Below are 22,764 nucleotides of genomic sequence, written 5' to 3'. Positions count from 1 at the left end.
AATCCGGCACCGTATTTTGGTCAATTCCCGGATCCCGAAAATACCCTTCCAGACCCTAAGTTATCGTGAGACTACCCGTCGTTTTTAACTTGTAGCTGTGGACCTTTTAATGGTGTAATGACCCACGCAGACGTTCTGGACGTTCGACGAAGCCCCAAGAAGAGGGGGGTGAATAGGTGAACGCATCGGCGAATTTTGAAAATATTTTGCTCGCATTTCGGATTCAAAGCGAGATCAGGGTTCATACACTACATTCAAAGGTGAAGAAAATTCAAGGACTTTTCAAGGACTTCCCCTAAAATTCAAGGACTTTTCAAGACTGTGCGATCCCGTGGAGGTTTAACGGATTTCCGGATCCTGCAATTGCAGCAAATTGCAGATTCATCTATTTTTTGGGCCCGGATTTTGGACTTTCCGTGTAATTAAGACATTTTTGCCCGGATTTCGGATTCAGGGCCAAAATGGAAGGGCAGATTTGGTCAATAAATCATAACGGATCGGCTAAGAACGCAAGTCTGCGTGGGAAGCCAACTTGACATCCGTCGCTTAATCTCTCCACCCGAATAAAAATAACGAGAAACGACTGGAAATATATGTCCGCATTCGCAGGCTTGTATGTCTAGTAATAGTGATACCATTCAAATGAAACCTTTCCCGTCTTTGGCCGTTCTCTTTGGAGGAAATGGGATGAAATTTATGAATGATGACCCAGACATCACAGCACACAAATAATTGCAAATGATGATTTGGTAGTGTTCACAACATGAATTGATCGTGGACAACGATTGACCCACTGCGATCGACGTATGTTTCAGGCTATGGGATGTTAACGACCCCTTTACGCACGTATTTTACCTGTTTTTATAGCGTCAGAGCGACCAAAAGCGATCATGATAATCCAGTCTTCAAAAATCTCGCCGACGAAGTGTACTCGCGGCAAAAGTTGTCTGGTGAACTTTATAACGGTTTCAAAGAGAAAGAAATCCTAACAAATGAACTCCTTTCTTCATCACAAATTCTACACCCACCACCGAACAGTGCTCAAGACAGTGGCGACAATTATGTATGCCGAGGCCATCAAACATCGGACCAAACACGACGATGTTAAAACTCTTCAGACGGACTTCAACAAGTAGATCTAACGGCCAGCATGCACATACAAACTTCCTATGTGTGCAAAACTATGACAAAAAAATTTGCCTGGATTAATCTGTGGCTATGTTTAGCTGAAGAACCAACGCAAAATTACTCACCTTGCCTAAAAGAATCCAAGGAAATTCGATTAAATTAAACATGAGATAATGGGGTACGATGACGAAGCGAAATGCAGAAAATGAAAGTGGCTTAAGGGAAAAATTGCCATCACGTGACCAATAATACAGAGGGTCACGCTAATTTGGACAGCCACGCTATTTGTTGAAGTATTTAAAAAAAGAAGCGTATGCTCGTCGGAAAATTAAAATTAAACCTCTAAAATCTTGGCTTGGCTCCTAAAGGAGACAGAATTCAATCGTCTTAGGTCACACTAGACTGCAAAACAGTCGGTTTTTTTCTCAAAATCAGTAGAGAAATCGGTAAAGCGTGGCGTAAGAGTCTTAGGCGCGCGAGCCTAACACGCCCCAGTCTCGCTCTCTGTTTGCAGCCTCGTTCGAGACCGTTTGTTTGACTGCTCGCGCGTACTTGAATACGCAAAAATAAGGACTATTTTGCAGTCTAAGGTCACACTTGGGCTTTTTTTTACCATAGCAAAGGAAAATTTACCATAGTTTCCGTCTTTTCTTTATCACGCTAAACGCCCGTCTAGTCTGTCGCGTTGGAAACGGCGGCAGGATAAAAGCAAAGTTTACTATAGTATAAAATAGACCTGACTCGCGTTTGTTTTATCACAAGTTTATCTAAAATTTGTTTTTTAGCTGACAACTTGTCAGTTTTCTTGATATGCAACTCTTCGATTGCGCCAGCTCTACGCACGTGCTTTCTGTCGGGACCGCGGATTTGTAGCGAACTTCTTACCACAGAACATAGCCTGCGAGCAAGCTCTCCTATTTGGGCGAGTGAAGTCTCGCGAGGCTCACTTCGCTTACCCAAATAGGAGAGCTTGCTCGCAGGCTACACAGAACAGACATCAGTCAGCAACTATTCATTTATATCAAGGTAACTTTCAATTCAACTTCTTTCATTGATACTATAATTTACTATATTTCTGAGTGGTAAACACACAGTCATATAAGTACCTCTGATTTTTTTTACTCCGAGTTATGTTCTGACGTTGTCGAGTGGACTTGTACACGTTGACGGCGCATTTAAAACCTTCTTTTCTTTTCATTTCAGAGCTCCACTATCACTCGAAGTCTCTAGGTGGACCTTGAATTTATGGTCCAGAAAACGCTTCACCGTCTGTAAATTATCCATGCGTGGAGCCAAGCGGAACAGTTCATTGATTCCAATCCGTTTCTTTGCAAGGAAAGCAATTGCACCTTCGTGCTGTGTCCTTTCCGAAAAAGTACAGAGTGAAAATCGAAACCGCTGGGCTCTCCGAATGGAGAAGAGCCACAATCGTCGAAATTAGCCGCACAGCTTCCATGACGGAATGTAGGAAGAATAGAAATATTTTAAAACGACTTACAATCGGCAACACGCACACGACGAAGGAACTTCCTGTATTTATTCTCATCTGTCACCAACTTAACGTTTGATTGACACACTCGAATCACGAAAGCAGTGCGGAAGTGTTTCAGTAAACAAGGCCGATTTACCATAGTAGATTTGTGTACCTTTTTTTTAAACCATAGTCAAGGCTTTTTACTACACTAAGCTCTCAAGCGTGACATACCTTTTTGTTAAAAATATGGGCTTACCGTCCTGGGGCCCGTTTCTCGAAAGTCCCGGTAACTTTACGGGCCCGAAATCAAATATTCAAATCGAAATATAAAGAATAAGAACGCGGGTCCTGGCTAGCAAACAACTCCATTTTGTTTCATTAACTGACAGTTTTATCACGTTACATGCGAAACTATAGAAACCTCGATCTTTAATGTAGACGGAGATAATTAACGGCCCGTTAATTATCGGGACTTTCGAGAAACTGGCTCCAGAACACCCTAAGTGAAAGTAGCCTGCGTAGCAAGCGTTTCTGTACGGTTTAGGAGAAAAGAACGAGGAACGAGAGTCAAAGACCGCGAGAAAAGTGGCGCAAGTAAAAGAGCGGGGAACTTTTTGGCTCTCGTTTCATTTCTCGCGCGGTCAAAACCGAAAGTCCCCTTCCTTGGTATTTCTTTGCGCCAAAACCAAACGGAAACGCTTGCTACGCAGGCTAAAGTGAAAGTGAAACCAGAGTCTCTCGAGTCCCCGGGAGAGGGGGGGTGGGGAAGGTTGTTGCGAATGCATAAACCCATTTTTTCCCGTTTTTTCTCTTCTCGGCCAACTTTTTTCAAGTAGAAGCTGGCCACATCTTTGTCCTAGAGTACACAGAAGGAGGATAGTAAGTTCTCGAAAGCAATGATCCTGTAGTCAAAACTTGATGAATAAAAGGAGTCACTCCTTGAGCAAATTCAGTTTAGGTTTACACCAGCTATGTGTTTTAATTTATTTTTACTCTTAGCAACTTTATACACGCTATGTTCTTTGTTTGATTAATTGTTATGTTAGACAGTCTTATTACGCACTATTTTGCATGTTGCATTCTTAGCGCGCCGTTATATTTGTTACTTTAATCATTCTTATGGCGCGCTTGATAATGTTTCATTAGAATTGTTTAGGTCACGCTTAATTAATGTTCTAAGAAAATCTCTCCTCCCCCCATTTGTGGTTAATAGTTTGGTTGGTATGTTTACAAGAAGGAATGGTTAATTGTCATGTTTTTAGAAATACACTTCTCACTAAATTGTTGTTTATAAAAAATAATGGTTCCATGTGGTAGTAATAAAATGTTTAAACAACAACTTCCATATTTAAATTAATAATTTTTTATTGCTCAAATATTGAAATTCGCTATTTAAAAATCTATAAAGCCATAAATACTCACTTTTAAAATTCCAATGGTCATCTATAAGACAACTCAATTAAGTCTACAACTTAGAACATAGTTCTACACCTAGAAATTAAGAAGTTATAAAACACTTCAATATGTCTTGTACAGCAGGGTTCTATCTAGGGTATTTGATAGCCTGCGAGCAAGCTCTCCTATTTGGGTAAGCGAAGTGAGCCTCGCGAGACTTCACTCGCCCAAATGGGAGAGCTTGCTCGCAGGCTAGGTATTTGAGGGGTAGAAGCTTCCTCCCCAAAATTCCCAGTTTCCTCCCCAAAAATATTGTTATCATTAAGGTATATAGGTAACTATATTGGAAAAATCATCCAGACACGACAAGGTCATTGCACACACTGTAACATTTCTCAAAATTATGTGTCACTCTCAAAATGCACCAGATTGCATCTCAGCGCATATTCATTCCAAAAAATTTCCGGGGGAGCTTGCTCTGGCCCCCCCCCCTAGGAAGCTCGTTACCTTCTACTACTCGGAACTTCTCCCCCAAATGATAAATTCTAGATAGAACCCTGACAGTCTAAACCTTTCTGTAATTTATAAATTTAACCCATACAGGATTAAGTACATTAAAGCTGACTTTGTCCCTTACAGTATATCATCAAGAGAGAACAAAGGTACAGAGAGGGAAATGCTCAGTCTAGCCCTTGGGATATGCAGTGCCGGATCCAGACCTTGAGATAAGGCAGGGGGGGGGGTCTCCAAAAGAAGATTTTTCAGCCCTTAGAGCCTCAGTTTGGTCTAAAATTAAAAGGGGAGAGGCCCCCCCCCTGGATCCACCACTGATATGTAAATATCAACAAGTTATTTTTAGACCAATTAAACGTTTGAAGTTAATCGGAAGTTGGTTTAATATTATTGTGGACAGGTCCACCAAGTGTTATTCAGTGTTGTCAAGAGAAAATAATGGGACATTATCATCTCTTAATATGTCGCCATTACAATATTCCAAATTGTTTGCTTTGAGGCAGTGGCGCATCGACTTGATGACGTTTCAAACAAACAATTAAAATGTGTGGATGTCCCAGGAATTGTATTTCCGTTTAATTTTTTACAATAACAGAGCAAATCCTCGTGTGCTGATTGGTTGAGAGCTATGGTCTATGAGAGTATAGACCACGGAAATGACATAACATGTCACGCAGTGCCGGTTGTTTTGTTTTTGGTTTTTCCGGAAAAAAAAATATTATTGTAAAAAACAAATCAACCACAATAATTATTTTCCATGCGGCTTGCCGCTTGTGGTTCCACTTGAGTTTTGAACATTTTATGACGTCCTTTCTATGATCTATAAGAGTGTAGACCATAGAAAATTGTGGTCAATTTGTTAAACAACCTCTACATAGGCTTACGTGAAATTCATATATCACAGCCAATGCCCTGATTCCCTCTCTGTCTCATTATTTTCTCTAGATATCATTCAAACTTTAAGCTTATAATCCCACAGAATTATAGAGTATTATATGCAAAACCTCCTTATGCTATAGCTGACTGGAGCATGTGCAAGCATTAATTTTATTGCTGTGCATGTATAAGGTAACAGAGTTGAACCTCTATTGAATGGCCATCCTCAGGGAACCAACAAGTGGTGGCTTCATAGAGCTTGGCCGCACAACAGAGGTTCATCATTCATCAGCATAATCCTTAGCGGGAAACATCTCTTTATTTTGAAAAAACCATGCAATGAGAGCAGCATCACTGCATGGTCTACAATCACTAGACAGTTATTACCCTCTATCCTGGACTTTATTTTCCTTCACAATATTCCTAAAAAAAAGCCAAAGTGTATCAAGCACATGATGGCAGCTTACAGTGTGACTACTGTAACCAGGGCCACTTAGACAAAGTTGACCAATCCAAGAAAGTTGGTTGTTGGCCAATCAGCAGCTCGTAAAAGCGTACTTTTTTCAGGAAAGCAAAATGTTTCACCAGACAATGTTTTTCTATTCAAAACTTTGTACACAACACCCAGGAGATATCTTTGACACAAGCTGTTATTTTGTCATCTGCCAGCGATTTCTTCGCTCCTATTGCCGCACTTTGCAATAACATGCGACTGCAAATCAATAACATAACTACCGTTTACGTTTTTTGCATCAGTCACTTACTCTAACGGACCTCTCAGGAAACATGTGCTTCTTCAGTGGGTTCAAAAGATCACGTCTGTAGGTTGTTTTTATTGGTTGATTTCGATCCATGTTGTTGATTTTGTTTTGTGGTAATTATGACTGACAACTTACTTTCTCGGAATGTATTGTTATTTTCCTGTAATCTGATTCATTGGTCAACTTTGTCTAGGTGGCCCCGGTTATAGTAGTTGCACCGTAATAGAGGTGAAAAAGCCTAATTGACCGATATATTCACTGAAGTGGAGGTGGCTAGTGGTGGATATTTACTGAGCCACAGGGGTGAATAATGAGCAATTACTGTTTCAGTAAATACTAAAACAGTTAGATAATTGAGCACAAAAATGATGGTTTTTAACTCTTACTGCTGCCAATGACTACAATTTTGGCATGCAAATGACCAAATGGCCATTACATTTCAGTTGCATCCAAAAAACACTATCCACTGCTTTAGTATATATTAAAAAAAATATTTTAGTGCATACTCTGAGGGATTATCACCACAGCTTATCAGGGATATCACTACAGCTTATCAGGGATATGACTAAGGGAATTAGTTAAGAGAATTTGATGAAAGATCAAAGTATTTTGTATTTGAGAAATTTATATTAATTCTCATAGCCTTTTCTCTGAATAATGTTGTGCAGTGATATTGTTAAGAGCAAATTGATGTTGGTCACTCTCTGGATCTACTAACGGTTGGTGTTTCAGGGGTTTTATTTGAGTGAGGGGACTTATTTATTTTAGCAAAGATAATGGTTATCAATTCTTTATTAAAAAAAAAAAACTAGAACAACAATTGAAAAGCAACCAAGATAAAAAGAAAAACAAATCCAAACTTTCAGCATGTGAATAAACCATACCAGATCAGTCTGCATGTACTGCTACAGTCATGATTAACTGATCAATACAGCTTATCGTTGCAGAGAAAAGGGGGCTGGGAGACGGGCTTAAAAGAGAGGGGGTGTTTATGATGTTTTTCTCTGAAAAAGAAAAGGGGCTTTAAACTTATTACAGAAAGAGTGAGGGGGAGGGGGGGGTTCAAAGAGGATTATGCAGTGCATGAAAAAAAAAAATCTGTTTTCTCATATATATATAAATGCGTTTAAATCCAATAACTTTGAATTTGCTGGCAAAACAGAGACAAGGTGAGTTGAAACCACTAGTCAGAGCCTTCTCTCACTTTTACACAGCCCTTCATGTGCTGGGTTAATTTCTTTTCCATAATGTTCTGTAAACAAAACTGTGTTTAGAGGAAACCCATATTAACCCATTTCCCTTTTTAAAAGTCGCAAGAATGACCAGTATCAATAATAACTTTCTTGTAACAAAATCCACACATGATCAAGAGTACAGGTTATAATCGGAGTTAATAAAATGATGACCAAACAGAAATGCTTTGACCTTTTATCAAATTCTCTCAACTAGTACCAAGAAATGTATGGACATCAGTCTGGAGAACTTGTTTGTAGACATGGGGCTTACAGGGTTAATTGAACATTGTATAGTTCCAGAAAATATCCATACTCCCCCCACAGAAGGGATTGGAAATTCTGGGGGGGGGGGGGAGGGGGGTCAAAGGCCCAAAAAGTTAAGTAAATGTATGAAGCTTGACTGGAATTTCCAGAGAGGTGGAGGGGGGGGTCTAAGGGAAAATCCCTTCTGTGGGGGAGGTATGGATAATTTTGGAACCACACATTAGTAAATAAGGAGTTCACTCAATACATGTCATACTGTACTATCTTGATTTTTCACTATGTTCTCTATAGAGCTTTCTAAGGAACCATGGTGGTTACCTGGGGGATAGATACTTGCTACAATAGCCCGTACGGGGAGGTTTCAAGCGAAAGGAGTACCTTTTTCAGGGGTCAGGTATATCAAAGGGTAGGGAATTTACTAAAAGAAGTATATGAATGGGTAGGAAGATCTATCAATTAAGTATTTTAAATGGCCTTTGATGAAACCGTTTCAAAGAGAAGTACCCTATGGCTATATAATATACAGTGCATTAAAACACAAAAATGACATAAAAACTTCCTATTCTTATCAAGGTCATTAAAGGGGTACTATTTTTCAATAGAGGGTATACAAAAGGGGTACCTTTTCTGTCAAAAATGGTATATAAAAGGGTAAGGAGAACAACCTTGGGGCCGTGCCTCCCTGTTCAAAACTTTGTTGAGTAGCACCAGGCCAGGGGTGGACAGGGAAGAGAATTTGTATGTTCATCTCATCATACTACAGCAGTGTGCTCCTGTGTCATTGGATTATCCCCATGTATCACAGTCACTTGCATATCCTCAGAATCTGATGGAGTATCACCTATTCTGGGAGACTCTCTTCGATATATGGCCCTGGGTGCTTCTGGCTCACTACACGAACAAACTCTCCGCATAACCAGCACCACTGACTTTCGATATTTTCTTATGCGTCTAGTGAATAGAAATGGATCTACTGCAAACTTTAACAAAAGAAAGAACAAGGTGACCATATATGCTATCCAAACTCCTAGAGACAATTCATGAAATATCGCAATGAAGACAGTTATAGTGAGAGGCCAGGCTGCTATTATGAGCACAACTGTCAAAATGATGGTCCCGTACACAAAGTCCTTCTCTGCCCGCTGACGCTCTCGCTCACATTCTGGCCTTTGACCATTGCTGCTCTCTTCTTGGTTTGTGTCACTGAGTTTTTGAGCCACCGTGCGAAATGCGAAGTATACCATCATATAGAGAACGACAATAACAACTGTCAGCAGTGTGTTATGGACTACCAGGTCAACGAAAGTAAACAAGGCTTTGTTTATGCCTGTCATTTCAGGCAACAAGGAAAAGAAGACGGAATACACGAAGATGAAAATAAGTCCAATTACTGATGATTTCGGCGTGACCAGTTTTTGGTAAACTCTTGGGTGCTGGATCAGCAAATACTGTACGACCCCCAGAGCTAGCATAATTAGAAACGAGCTGTTCATGGTTATGAACGTGAATACTTCAGCAAAACGGTAGAACTTGTCGAAGTCTGCGCCATCAACATACACAAATGCGAAGACGTAAATTATTACAAAGGCAGGCTCCACAATCAGGCCAATGAGGAAGTTAGCGCTTGTCAAACCAGCGATCAAAATCGCAGACGGTGTTCGGAGACATTTCAGTGGATCTTTGTAAAAGGTCAAAAGAAATATTCCATTGCCCGCAACAGTGGCAATGGAGAGCGTAATAAAAATTAAGACGATCAACAGTGCTATTATCGAGAAATGATAGCCTGAACCGTTATCTTCAGATGAAGTATTTGTCGGAGCAGTTGTCGAGTTCATGACGCAGCCTTGAGAACAGCCTGAATGTATACGTTGTCTGGTTTCAGTTTTAAGCGTCAAAAACCTTAAAACACCTGAGTCAACGAATTTACCATTTACTCCTCGAGGAATCTTAAAGCACTAATTTTTTGGCAGTTTTAAAATCCTTATCCGTCTGATCCGTGATTAAGGAGCCACTTTGAGTGTCTGTTGCGAACTGGCTGCCGGGAACTCTACGGGTGTGCCGTAAAGGGCGTGCGAAAGGGCGTGAGAGTGAAATCTCGAGGACGCGTGTTCTCCTCGCGCGCCCTGTTAATTTCATACGAAAAAAGTTGCTTTTAGAATAAAAAGATCCAACCGTAAATACTCTTGGTAGGTTTTTGGCCATCTCAGTTTTAAAAGGAATGACACACAAACTGCGGTTACAAACATCAGAAATAACAAACGCATTGTATAAAGATACCGAACTTGACGTTTCGTATGCTTCAACATACATCTTCAGAAGTGACCGTTAACATGAGTAGTAACTAAATTAAAAAAAACAACAACAACAAAGTAAGATGAGTAACTAATTTAACGTGAAGAAAAAAGCAAATAAATGTGACAGGTGAGGAAATTTGCATGAAATTATGCAAACTGGTATAAGAAAAACTTTTTGCTGCTTATATTTTCGTTTAGGGCTCAGGCGCGGATCCAGGAATTTTTTAAGAGGGGGTGCACTCGTCTCTTGCTCTACTTCAACCTACTTCAACACCAATAAACCACATAGTTTTTTTTTGCAGAATACCAGTTGTATTAGAAAACCGCAGGTCACCTCGGGGGGGGGGGGGTGCACACCCCCTGCACCCTCCCCCTAGATCCGCTCCTGGGGCTGGTTTGAAATCCCTATTAAGAAGAGTATCCTTGATTTTCCAATGGGTATCTGATTTTCCTTTTTCTAAAATGTCAAAATGGTCCCATTTCAAATTGTAATGGTTACACTTGAACGTCTGTACTAAAAGCTGGGTTAAAGTTCTGCTGATGCTATTGTTAAATAAACTATTCTGCTAAAATGCTAAAAGCACAATTAAAATATATAGACACAGTGCTAAAATAATTATGATGGAATCCATCAGGAAATTGAGTACCGTATTTATTCAATTAACTACCCTGGGCGCTTTTAAAATTTTTTACCTTGAGAGTGGGCGCTTATTCGAGGTGGGTGCTTATTCGAGGCTGAGTGCTTACTAAATTTTCAACATTTACAGCAAGTGTAATATGTTTATTTTGCAACAAAACAAACAGTAATAATAAAACGCGAAGATGTAACAAAGCAAGGTTTGTAAAATACTCCAAAGAAAACTCCATCTTCGGGGAAGTCTCTGATTAATACTTATTCAACTTTTTTTGTGGTGTTAGGGGAAAGGGAGTGTGGTGGGGGTGGGGGCGTATTCGAGGCTGGGCACTTATTGACTTCTTCTGCCTTTACGATGGGTGCTTATTCGAAGTGGGAGCTAATTCGAGGTTGGGGGCTTATTCAAATAAATACGGTAATTTCAATAACCTTGTACCAGAATAATTTAAATAAAACCTAAACTACTAAGATGCTACAATATTTACAATACGAAAATACTTGTTACAATAAACATTTAATGATTGTCTATTCGCAACAAAGTTTGCAGCAGCCCGATAATGTATACAGGCTAGTTGAAACTACAGACTAAAACAACTATTGGTAACTTACACTTGCAATAAAATGTGAAAATTACTGGACCTAGAGTTTATTTGCTACCTTGTAAAAAGTTTTTTCCATGCATTCTGTAAAGTATTTTATGGGTAATTACTATTATTCTTATTTAATTTAATATTATTGCTATTTTTTTGTCATGCAGGGCAACCATTTATAATGGCTTTACCCACCAAGTTAACGACTTGAATGAGTTATTTTTCACTTCTAGCAAAAACCTCTTGGATTATATTTTGTTCTAATTCTAAAAAAGCTAACGGAACTTCATGCCATCCAATTCAGTCTTTAATCATATGATTGACAAACAAAATTGCATGATGGCGTATAAAGGATCTCCCACTATGTGGTTGTCCAATATTATGCTAAACACTTGTATAATAATTACAGATTAAATTGGTCAGTTTATTACCATGAGATAACTACAAGAATAGAAATAACTACAAGAATATTACACTAAAATAGTTATATAAACAATATTATAAGTGAACATATGCTAATACTAAAAAAGAGTTAACAATTATTTCACTTCTGGTGACAGAAAATAGATGTTCACAAATAACAGTTACAAGTACAAATGTTTTCAGGAAGAATACCAAACAATTTAGCAGAGAAGTCTAAAAGTATTCAATCTTCTTGGAGTATGTGCAATGGCATCAGAGGATCTTAGGTTTGTGTAAGGTGGTGGAGACTTTGTAGAAAAAATGTTGAAGACTCCAATATGAATAAGAAAACGAAAACAAAATGAGACCTTGAGACTCATAGCAAATGCTTATGAGAGTTTAGATCTGATCAAAATTTTTTGAGCCCCAGGATTTCTTGGGTATCATTCACCTTAAATGAGCCACACCCACAACCATAAGCCCATAATGAAATAACAAAAGATGCCAGGTCCTATATACAATATATTAATTTTTTTACACATGTCTCTGACCCCACTACCAGGCCCTGTGTATGGGAATGGAAGACAGTCTTTGATTCTGGATTACACACTGTGGATACGGATTCCAGGTACTCAATTCTGGACTGTTGTCTGTGGAACTTGGATTCCAGATTCCAATCTTTAGTGGGATTTCTAGATTCCTTAAAAGCTGTATTCTAAATTCCACAAGCAAACTTTTCCGAATTTCGGATTCCACAAGCCAAAACTTCCCTGATTCCAGAATCCAGATTCCCTTACATGGGGCAACAGGATACAATCATGCGCTGGCAGGCTGTTCGTTTGTTGCATCAGTGCTATCATTGATAGCCAACTGCATATCGTTATCAAGGTCACTGGTTTCTGACTGGGCTGGAACAGCTGTTGTTTCTGAAAAGTGCCTTTGGTAGGTAGCTCCAGGTATTGTTGGCTTAAAACATGAGCACGATCTCTGCATGACCATTATCAGTGACTTCCTGTATTTCCTTAGGCGCCATGCAAACACAAAGGGGTCCACTGCAAATTTCCACATCATAACGAAGTCTGAGACCATCCACGCTATCCATACAGTCAGAGAGAATTCTTTGCCAAACAGTGCAATGAACAAAATTATGCAGTAGGGCCAAACTGTTATTATCAGGATCACTGCCAACATAATTGTCCCATAGATAAATTCTTTTTCTGCTTGGCGACGGTGTAGATCAGTAACAGGCCCTTGTTCCTCTGCGTTTTCATTAAGATCTGCATCACGATGCCGTTGAGCCAGCCTACGAAATGCAAAGTAGATCATAATGTAGAGAATTACAACCATAACTGTCAATAAAGTGTTGTGAACTGCCAGTTCAACAGCATAAAACACGAATATATCAATGCCGGTCATTTCAGGTAACACGGCAAAGAAGATGGAATAGACGAAAATAAAAATCACGCCAATTATCGCTGACTTTGGGCTGACAATTTTTCCGTAAACTCTTGGGTTCTTGATTAGTAAATACTGCACGATCCCCAGAGCTAACATAATCAGAAAAGAACTGGTGATCGTGACGGAGAAAAATGCTTCGGTAAAGCGATAGAGCTTGTCGATGTCTTTAACTTCAAAGTTAACAAGAGACAAGGCAATGATTATTACTACAGCAGGTTCTCCGATAAGGCCAGTGAGAAAATTGGAGATTGACAAACCAGCCATGAAAATGGCGGACGGAGTTCGGAGACACTTCAAGGGATCTTTGTAGAAAGTCCACAAAAACATTCCATTGTTCAGGACAGTTGCCACAGAAAGAAGAGCAAATCCCAGCATAAAAACTTCCGATATTGTGCGGAAATCATAGTATTCTTCGTTGTCAACAGAACTGTTTGTCGCGTTCATGATTCGTCAGGTTTCGTTAACAGTCTATTACTGCCGCCGCCAAATATTCAGTTTGCTAAGCTATTACAACCGGACTCTCGACACAGAATTCTCGATTCAGAACTCGTTTAGACCGATGTGACCTAGGAATTCCTAAGGAAGTTTAAGACTCTATTTTTTCTCACAGATTCGTTCGCCTTCCCGTTCGACCAGGTGCAAAAGTGCAGCAAACAGAACCACTTCCTCTATGTTTCCTCTCAGGTGGACAGAGGGGGATTATATTTCCTTATGCAAAGTAAAAACAGCTTCGGTCACCACCACATTCTGAATGCTCCACTAAGAAGCTTAAATATAAGTAAACGAAGAAGATATGATAAAAAATGTAACAATAACTTGATTTGCCTTGAAATAGGAAAGCAATACAATTGCATTTTCTCCCTACCCCGGAAGAATAGGTATTGTCATCTTGTCTGGGTTTATTCGCCTCAAATTCGCCTCCAGTTTACTTCGTCTTGTTCGCGTGGCCGATCAAAGTTTCAGAACCCTGGGCCGAGTTTCAAGGCTCCTCTGGCTGGGTGAGTTTTTAAAGTTCCGAAAGAAAAAATGGATTACCTTTAGTTTGGGTTGTGTCCTTTAAGGCGAGATTTAGATTTCGAGTTGTACTTCTACATAACTTGAACAATCTAGATCCCCCGTTAGAATTTTTTGAAGTTAAACCACAAATTTAAATTAATATTTGCTTGAAAATCTGGCTGAAATTCTCTTCCAACCTTGTTAAGCACTTACGCCTCCAAAAACATTGCAGGCTCAATACAATAAGAGGTACACAGTACAGCAGCTGTACTTAAGGACCGGTCATTATTTATCGCCGGGGGGGAGGATTTGGGGGGGGGGGGGGTCACTTGATTTTTAGGAGAACAAAAGGGGGGATCAGTCGTAACTGAGAACCCACAAGCTGGGATCGCTGAAAACTTTGGAAGGATTCAGAGGGGGGACCACTCAAATTTGCTTGGGAAATGAAGACATGGGGGGATCGCAAAAGTCATCAAATGTTATTAGGGGGATCACTTCAGGGAAGTTACATTCAAAGGGAGAATCGGCTAAATTTCACCTTGTTTAACCCCAAATCCTCCACCCCCCCCCCCCCCCCCCCCTCCACCTCCAACTCCAGGCGATAAATAATGACCGGTCACTTACTGACATGGGCTTCCTGTGGAAAGCCCAAGTCTAATGCGTTACTGCGCTCAGTTTCTCTTCTCTATTTTTCTCCTCGGCAGAAAAAGAGCATCTTGATGGCTCTGCGATAAGAAGACAGGCGCCACACATAAACGAAACTATCCAGACACATTTTGAGGAAAAGCAGTAGATCGGAGACCATTAAAGCGATCCTCAGATCTCGAAGAGCTTGCGGAGATAGGTCAGATGAATAAAGATATATTTGCGCTATTATTATGTGAGGCAAAGCTGCCAAGAGAAGAATAACAGCCAGGTATATCACGACTACTGTAAACTGTTTTAGAAGATTATCTCGGCGCCTTTTCGGTTTGCACCTGTCGATGGAGTTCAGCGATGTGATGTCAGATGGGATGTTTTCTGGCCACGAGTGCCTCCGTTTAACAAGGCGTCGAAATTCAACATTCAATAGCAACAAAATGGCTATCAAATTTACTGTAAGAAACATCGAATTTTTAGCCAGGTTAATTTTGAGAAAGACGATCTCACTAATTCCTGTTATGAACTTTAAGCTGATGAAGCACACTAGATATAACAAATTCAGTAAAATGAGAATAACTGCATTTCTTTTCGTGACAATTTTCTTGAAACCTTGTGGATGTTTTATGGCAATATATTGAGACCAAGATAAAGCTAAGATGACCAGAAAGGAGAAGTTGATTGCTACAGTTGATATCAACTGTCCAGCATTGACAAGTGTTTTCAAAACGCTGCTAACTTCCTCGTCTTCTTGAAAATAAATTATAAAGTAATATGCAGCAAAGAACGGCTCAGTAGTAAGCGCTGTCAACAGATCCGCCAGACTTAACGCCACCATAAAAACAGTCCTCGGTGCGGTAAATTTAAAATATTTGCCTGAATCTTTCCGGCAAATAGCAAGGAGAAGTAGAAGGTTACTTATGAAAGTTGTTAATGAGAGAAGCGAAAGACAAATAGCACTTGCTAGGAACACATACTGAGGCGGAACCATATTTCAGCTGGTTAACTGTTTCCGTTTGGTAAAGCGCAAGGAGAATTTTGAAGCCTTGCCACAATTCCAATTCAGCTGCTCTGTTTTTACGCTACTTTAGAGTTTTACTTCCCTTGTAATTGAAAAAATAACTTGTAGCCACTACGCAGTGTTCCTTAGCACACAAAAGCCATGTTGCGGAGTTCAGGTTGGGCTAAAATTCCTTTTCTACAGTCTTTATGACAATTCTACCTTCTACTTGATCCAGTCGCGGCTGAATGTCATCAAAGTCATCGAAAAACCTTCGGTAGAAACAAAAGTCTTAAAAACATGTTAAGAGTTCTAACAGCCAAGACTCATCACGTTTTTTCTGAATGCAGTGATCAATGTCTAGCGCTGCTCTCTGAAATTAGAACGAACGCATCTGTGGCACAAGCAGGATGTCGCAGTTTTTAATATATCCCTCGAACGTCGCAAATTTTAATTTCGCCTGGTTAATTGCCCAAAGTAGCAAACAATTGGGCCCGAAACTATTCTGAAAATTAAACTTTTCATCAAAAATTGCCAAAACGCTTATCGATTGCTTTCCACATTAAATCCGCAGCCAATCGGTATAATAAGCCACCGAGGTATCGCAAATTAAATTGCATGTGAGATAAATTGACTTGCGTTTTGTAAATCATGGTGATATTAAGTGACATAAAAACTTTTAAACACCTGCCGTTTTAAAGGATCGGAAGATTCCAAGTAATCAAAGCAGTAATTGTGGACATGCAGGGCCGGTGCCAGAGACTTCTCACGCGCAGTTTTCCGATCGGCTTCACTAGCTCGCCTTTGGCCGAAGATGTGCCGGTCAGCTTTCGGCCGACACCGTAGCCAGCATAACAGGCGGGATTGTTATTTAGCGGGAGCAAAGTTTTAGCAAAGGAAATCGAACTGCAAAGCCCTGCCTTCTTAATAATTAGTCGCCTAGCTTTCGTAAACCGCCATTGCTTGACAGATTATATATTGCAGTTTTAAATGTCTGAAATGTAGCTAAATGTGATATTAAGTGCCAGAGAAACTTCAACAGATGGTGTTTTAAACGACTGAGGGTATTTTGTATTAATTATCGAGGTTTTATCAAGTTGTTCTGCGATCGGGCCGGATTTTTTTCCTTTCGCCGGGATCGCAGGTTAATTAAGTTGTAATTACTGAGAAGCCAAGTCAGATTCAGCCTAGACTACGAGCAGTCTCTCTTTTTTCTGTAGTCCGTCGAACAAAACGCGGAACACGCAAATGGCCACGCGCGTGACCGGTAGCGCGAGTCGGGAGAGGCAGGAAAAAAGAGAGACTACCCGCAAAGCAAGAGACAATGGTCTTTCACGGTCTAGTGATTTTTTGGCGTCAAAACTGAAGTTTTGACAGGCCAGGCACGTGAAACGTGACTTTAGAGTTTGCTTGAACAACAGAGGTTTTTCTACTTTTCTTTTTATAGCGCAGCTTATGCAGTGCATAGAGTTAGAGTCGATTCTAAGCTAATTGACTGAGCAAATCTTAATTTTGGCCGCTGGTCTCACATTTAGAGGCCATAAAGCTGGTCTATTTCTCTTATATTAATAATTAATTTCCTGTGCTTTATGTTTTGAATGAGATCCCCCGTGGCCTAGTTCTTGTTTGCAGGATGTTGAGTCTTCACGGGATACTGTTCTACATATCCTAATTGTAGCTTAAATAAAGCTAAGCCAACGCTGCAAGTCACTCAAGGTCATTCTTTGGGCGCCGATTTGTTTTTTTTTTGTTTTTTCTTTCATTCTTGAGAATCTTTGTTCTCTAGCGCGATGTCCTGTAGTGCATCCGTTGGTAATTACTATTGTTTTAGCTTTATAAAATAAACAGTCTAAGAGTCTTCCAGTCCATGCTACTTTCTGTTTTTTAAAAGTTCTAAAGTAAGACTACCGTCTTGGAACTAAAGCGTTCCTTGACAGTGAAGAGAGGCTTTTAGTATTTAAATTGCGCGATAACGTCACGTACCCGGAGAGATGAGACCTTCTTATGCTTCTCTTTGCTCCGTAGAAAATGTTTTTTTTTTTTTTTTTTCGGAAAACATGACAAACTTTCCTGCAGTGCTTCAGCCATCATCAACTTGTTAGTGGTTTCGATTATTGACAGTTTGTTGTCAACGCTTCACAAATCAGCCAATCGTATTTTGCGTTGTGAGGCCAACGCTTAATTCATTGGCTCTGGCTTAGCCTGTGCCAGGCTCTCAAGAAGTACAGTGGGAACGTATTAAAACGAGCAAAGCGAAAATAAGACGCGCACGACTTGGGAAAGGGGACGGTAGCGGCGGGAAAAATGGGAGAGAGAGCCTCCGCCGCCCTGTCTCTCCCCAGCCCTCGCGCGTTTTTCGCATTTTTTATTACTGAACGACTTTCCACCACCATCTCGGAGCCTGGAACAGGCTAGCTCTGGCTAAGCGGGTAGTCTCTCTTTTTTCTTCTCGGGCTGCCGCCCTCGTTTCGCGCGTCTCGCGGCTTGGCCGCTGCCGCGCGCGTGCATTGCTCTCAGGACTAAATCTGAAGAAAAAGAGAGACTGCTCGCAGTCTAGATTCAGCCTGGTTAAGCGGTTTTACATCTTTAATACCGGATTATTCCACTCTGACCCTGAAGCAAATGAGCGTAAGTGAAGAATTCAGTTAGCTACATAAGACTTATCACTAACCTTAATTTCTTTCTGTTTCCTTTATGAATGATTAATGTAATTTTAAAGCACAGAAAAAGAAAGCCGCCTCGTGAAATTTTTGGAGCAATACGGAGTGGAAGTTTATTAAAATTATAAACTTTTGAATAGTAACTGAATAGCTTCCGAACAGTTTCCGAATAGATTCTATATAATATCCTAACTTAAAAGTTCGGCAGAAACTATTCGGAAACACGAGGTTATACAAGAGAGAAAACAGGGGTTTCATGAAAGTCGTGCCGGGGCGTATGATTGGCTATCACTTAAACCTCTTGGCCAATATGGGGGCTTAAATGTTACAACGTTGAAAACGGTGTGTTTTGCGAGTCATTTTTGGCAAAAAATTGACTAAAAACTGGGGAGAATTGTTCTCAACAAATTTACTAGAAAGCACTCACTATTATGTCCATGTGATCAAAAATTCACTGTTTGAGTTCGAGCTAGGATATCTTTAAATAAACCTTAATATGCGGCTAGTTAATTTTGCGTTTAGCGAGATAGTCGAAAAACCGCAATATTTATCTGCCTCAAGGTTAACCTGAGATCAGACTCTATTTTCGTTTCGATCTCAGGTTACCTCAAGGTATCACACATTTACATCTTGGAAAGAATTTTTTTTTCATTCTCCCTCACCAAGTTAGTCTCCTTCGCAGCCGTTATTAGGGTCGTCACTCGTCACGCAACGCTCCTCCCCACTAAGGAGCGTTGCGTGACGAGTGACGACCCTAATAACGGCTGCGAAGGAGACTATCACCAAGTTCGTCCGAATGGAAAATACTTTCCTTCTAATTCGGACTACACAAGAAAAACAGAGACAAAAAGACAACTAGACGAAATACAGGTTGGGTAGCTTGTTTCAATGAATGGCACATAATACTTGCTATGCCCTCGAACGAAGGAAAATTCATGTTGTTGTTAAAAATTTCCCCCTCCCCCACCCCCTCCTTTTTAACTTTTACTTTTCTTGTATAGCTATATGAATTGGCTCTCAACCAATCAGGATACATTTGACATAAAATTTTCGTCCTAATTACGGTACTTTTGCGCCAATGGTTCCAGTTAAAGAGAACTTTATATGCATTGCGGACCTTACTTCTGTTAATAAACTCCTCTTATTTTCCTAAATTTTAACCAAATATTGAGACGGTAGGCTTTTAAAAAGTAAATAAGGCAGGAATGAAAGAATGACTGAAGAGTTTGAGCCCTGGGATCAGGATAAAAAAAAAAACTCCAACTATTTTGTTAATTTTAATTTAATGACTAAATCCGAGTCTGTTAAAGTAAGAAGTCGGTAATTGCAATGCGCCTTTAAAATAATTGAACAATTAATTCGGGATGGATGTTTAAAATAGCTTGATTTGTTCATGTTTCACACGTTGAATGGGTTGAAATGGAGACAGAATTAATGGCGAATCTTTTCAAAGACCAGTTCCCCTTTCATCCTACAACCACAAACGGAAATTATATCCACGCTAATGAAGTAAGCGTTTTGAACTTCTCCGTCTTGCCAATCAGCCAAAGTTGTTTTAACATCTAAACATGCAGCTGTTTTGAGAACAGTTGTCAAATTTTTCATTCGAAACAAAGAAAAATCAACAATTGTGCTTGAGTTTTGACAAGTACCTAATAGAAAAAATAACAAATGAAATTTTCGCATGGAGGTTTATCCCGGTTTGATGAAAACGAACATTGAGCGCTCAAGCGATTAGCGTAGATAAACGTCATTTTTGATCATACAAGACACGTTCAGTGATCGTAAGTTAGTTCAGTAGCAAAAAGAATCATTAGCTTGCTAGTCGAGTTAAATTGTGTGTTTGACTCAGTACTCCACCTCCATAGAAAATATTCCGCAGTTAAAGGCCTCGCGTCAAGGTTTATATATGTGATAGCTCTGAAGATGTTGAATTACCAGTTTGATTATCATCCAGACATAAAAGTCCACAGATATCTCTCCGGAAAAAGAGCATTTTGATGGTTCGGCGATAAGTAGGGAGTCGCCACGCATATACAAAAGTATCCAGGCAGACTTTGAGAAATAAAAGTAAATCAGAGATTTGGAGCGCGATCTGAAAGTTTTGAATTGCTGGCGGAGATAGGTTGGAAGAGTAAAGAAATACTTGCGCTGTTATGACGTGAGGTAAGGCTGACAAGAGTAGGATAGCTGCTAGGTACATCGCAACTGCAGTAAATTGTTGCTGGAGGTTTTCGCGGCGAGATTTTCGTTTCGATCCTGAGTTCGGGGCCGAGGAAGGGCTGCCAGCCGGAACCTCAAATGAGCGCCCTCGACGAAGATGGCGTCGAAATTCTACGTTCAATAGCAACAAAATCACCGTTAAATTAACAGAGAGAAATGTAGTGTTTATAGCCAGGCTAAGTTTAAAAAACAGGACTTTATCCATTCCTGTGAATTGCAGCGATGTGAAGCACATTAAATATATCAGACTTAGAAGAATGACAATTAGAGAGTTTCGCTTTGTCACTATCCTTTTGAAGCTATGAGGGCATTTCATTGCCACATATTGAGACCACGATAAGGCTAAGACTATCAGGAAAGAATAACTGATAGCCACTGTGGAAATAATACTTCCTGCAGCGAACAGCTTGTCTAAAACACTTGAGACTGCCTCGATGCCTTGGAAATAAACCACAAAGTAGTAAGCGGCGAAAAGGGGTTCGGTCGTGAGCGCTGTCAGAAGGTCTGCAAGACTGATGACCACTATGAAACTCGTTGTCGGCGCTGTAAAACATTTCAGCGGATCTTTCCAAATAGCTACAAGAAGAAGGAGATTGCTCGTAACCGTGGTGACCGACAGAGCAGATAGACACACTGCACTTGTTAGATGAATAATCGCTGCCATTTTTCTAGAAGTGTTTATCCACTGTCGAAAGGCGTCCAAAAAGCAGGTCTCGACCTGTTTACTGACTTGGCGCTGTTTGTCTCAAAACGGAAGTTCAAGCTTCTTTTCTTGAAAGCCGTCAATCTGCAACCAACAAAGCGTTTTCGTAATTTCAAAACGGCAGTTGATTAATTTCATTAATCGTCTGCAAAAAGTCCTCTCTTGAATCTATCTTTCTTAAGGGCAAACAGCCTTGTGAAAGCTTATTTCCAAAGTCCAGCTGATTACAACGAGGTAAAAATACGTCGCTTGTATCGACCTGACTGTTGATGAAAAACTGGACAAAAATAATCCCGGTGTTGATTACGTATAAATTTCTCCCACCATCTTGATCAAAGATTGCGAGAGGTTTTGTGGTATGCCATTCCGATTTTACCTTCTCTCTATGAAGCCAAATATCAAACCACAAAGTACGGTTATAAGCCCAAGAAACGAAATCTTTACATACGCCGAACGAAATTTAAACATTGATCTGCCGGTCGGCAGCTGTCAGGCTTGCCGGAGAGTATTTCAGTTTGCTAGCTTCAATTTGTTGACTTATTCAGTCTTCTGTCACTATAGTGACAACTTACAGAGACAAAGTAAATTCATTTAAAAAAGAAAAAGGTTTTCCTTTCTTTCAGTTTTCATCACGGAAAAAACAATTCATTTGGTGTATTTGATCCAATCGTAAATAATGTTCCGTGTAACGTGCCTTAACTTATACACATACCATCAAAGGAAAGAGCCATTTTGATCATAGAAAGACCATGTTGGTTTATAAGAAAGCTTTAAACGTTGCCATTTCGTTGCTTTAGATACTTTTTCTTAATTAAGAATAAGCACTTTTTAAATTGTAAGCTATTTTTTGGAAAGAATCAATAGATAGTTGCGGTCAATAACGATCATACACTTCATAATGGCTCGTACAGTTTTTATCACTAAAAAGACTCTAATTTTTATCCTTTCTTTTTGTGTTTTTAAAAAAAGGAGCGTAATTTTCAAAAAATGCTTTTGATGAGGCATCTTTATTGTCATGATTAATGTCATATTTTTCTACAAACTATAAAAGTTAAATAGCGGTATGGTTTTATGGTGTTATTAGTTGAAAAGCCCGGCAGGTCTGTACGGCTCTTATTTGCACACCGACAATTAACACAGTCTACGACAGCTTCCACTATAACAATAAAAAATCGACACCCATGCTATAAATCGTGGGAACCATTTCATCCGTTTACAATCTAGGAAAATACAAGGTTCAGATACGAGAGTCCACATTCTTTTTGTGGTTCGGTTACAACTAGCTTCAGTAACTGACAAGTCGTTCAGTAGCATCACGAGTAGCATTTCGGTCACAATTTTCGTTCCGTGATTTTCTCTCAATTGGTTCATGTAGTTGATGCTTTTGTTGTTTTCTTTGTCGTTATTTTTTGAAGCCTTAGTTAAGGCATAATGAAGTATAAGGTCCGGCATGAAAAAAACCAAAACGGAAACCGTATTCCGCGGAAAAGTTCAAAAATAATTTTTTGAAAAGCAATCG

At 39.8% G+C, this 22,764-nt stretch overlaps 4 protein-coding genes across 4 annotated transcripts; all 4 read right to left on the bottom strand.

The window, feature by feature from the left end:
- Window positions 1-8,398: 8,398 nt before the first annotated feature.
- LOC140952470 (uncharacterized) lies at window positions 8,399-9,481 on the bottom strand. Its single transcript, XM_073401896.1, has one exon. The coding sequence runs from the start codon at window positions 9,479-9,481 to the stop codon at window positions 8,399-8,401; it is 1,083 nt and encodes a 360-aa protein (XP_073257997.1).
- Window positions 9,482-11,720: 2,239 nt separating this feature from the next.
- On the bottom strand, window positions 11,721-13,840 carry LOC140952815 (uncharacterized). The gene has a single exon (XM_073402263.1). It carries the CDS (start codon window positions 13,466-13,468, stop codon window positions 12,383-12,385), a length of 1,086 nt encoding a protein of 361 aa, XP_073258364.1. The 5' UTR covers window positions 13,469-13,840; the 3' UTR covers window positions 11,721-12,382.
- Window positions 13,841-14,705: 865 nt separating this feature from the next.
- On the bottom strand, window positions 14,706-15,650 carry LOC140952469 (uncharacterized). Its single transcript, XM_073401895.1, has one exon. It carries the CDS (start codon window positions 15,648-15,650, stop codon window positions 14,706-14,708), a length of 945 nt encoding a protein of 314 aa, XP_073257996.1.
- A 4,045-nt stretch (window positions 15,651-19,695) lies between these two features.
- LOC140952671 (uncharacterized) lies at window positions 19,696-21,682 on the bottom strand. Its single transcript, XM_073402107.1, has one exon. The coding sequence runs from the start codon at window positions 21,204-21,206 to the stop codon at window positions 20,223-20,225; it is 984 nt and encodes a 327-aa protein (XP_073258208.1). The 5' UTR covers window positions 21,207-21,682; the 3' UTR covers window positions 19,696-20,222.
- Between the last annotated feature and the right edge of the window lie 1,082 nt (window positions 21,683-22,764).

The sequence above is a fragment of the Porites lutea genome, chromosome 11 (genome assembly GCF_958299795.1).
Source record: "Porites lutea chromosome 11, jaPorLute2.1, whole genome shotgun sequence".
Lineage (NCBI taxonomy): Eukaryota > Metazoa > Cnidaria > Anthozoa > Scleractinia > Poritidae > Porites > Porites lutea.
Note: the sequence above shows the minus strand (reverse complement) of the source record. Positions and strands in the feature narration are given on the sequence as shown.

Excerpts from the sequence above, each read along its gene's own strand:
- LOC140952470 (XM_073401896.1), bottom strand. The coding sequence starts at position 9,481 with ATGAACTCGACAACTGCTCCGACAAATACTTCATCTGAAGATAACGGT.
- LOC140952815 (XM_073402263.1), bottom strand. The coding sequence starts at position 13,468 with ATGAACGCGACAAACAGTTCTGTTGACAACGAAGAATACTATGATTTC.
- LOC140952469 (XM_073401895.1), bottom strand. The coding sequence starts at position 15,650 with ATGGTTCCGCCTCAGTATGTGTTCCTAGCAAGTGCTATTTGTCTTTCG.
- LOC140952671 (XM_073402107.1), bottom strand. The coding sequence starts at position 21,206 with ATGGCAGCGATTATTCATCTAACAAGTGCAGTGTGTCTATCTGCTCTG.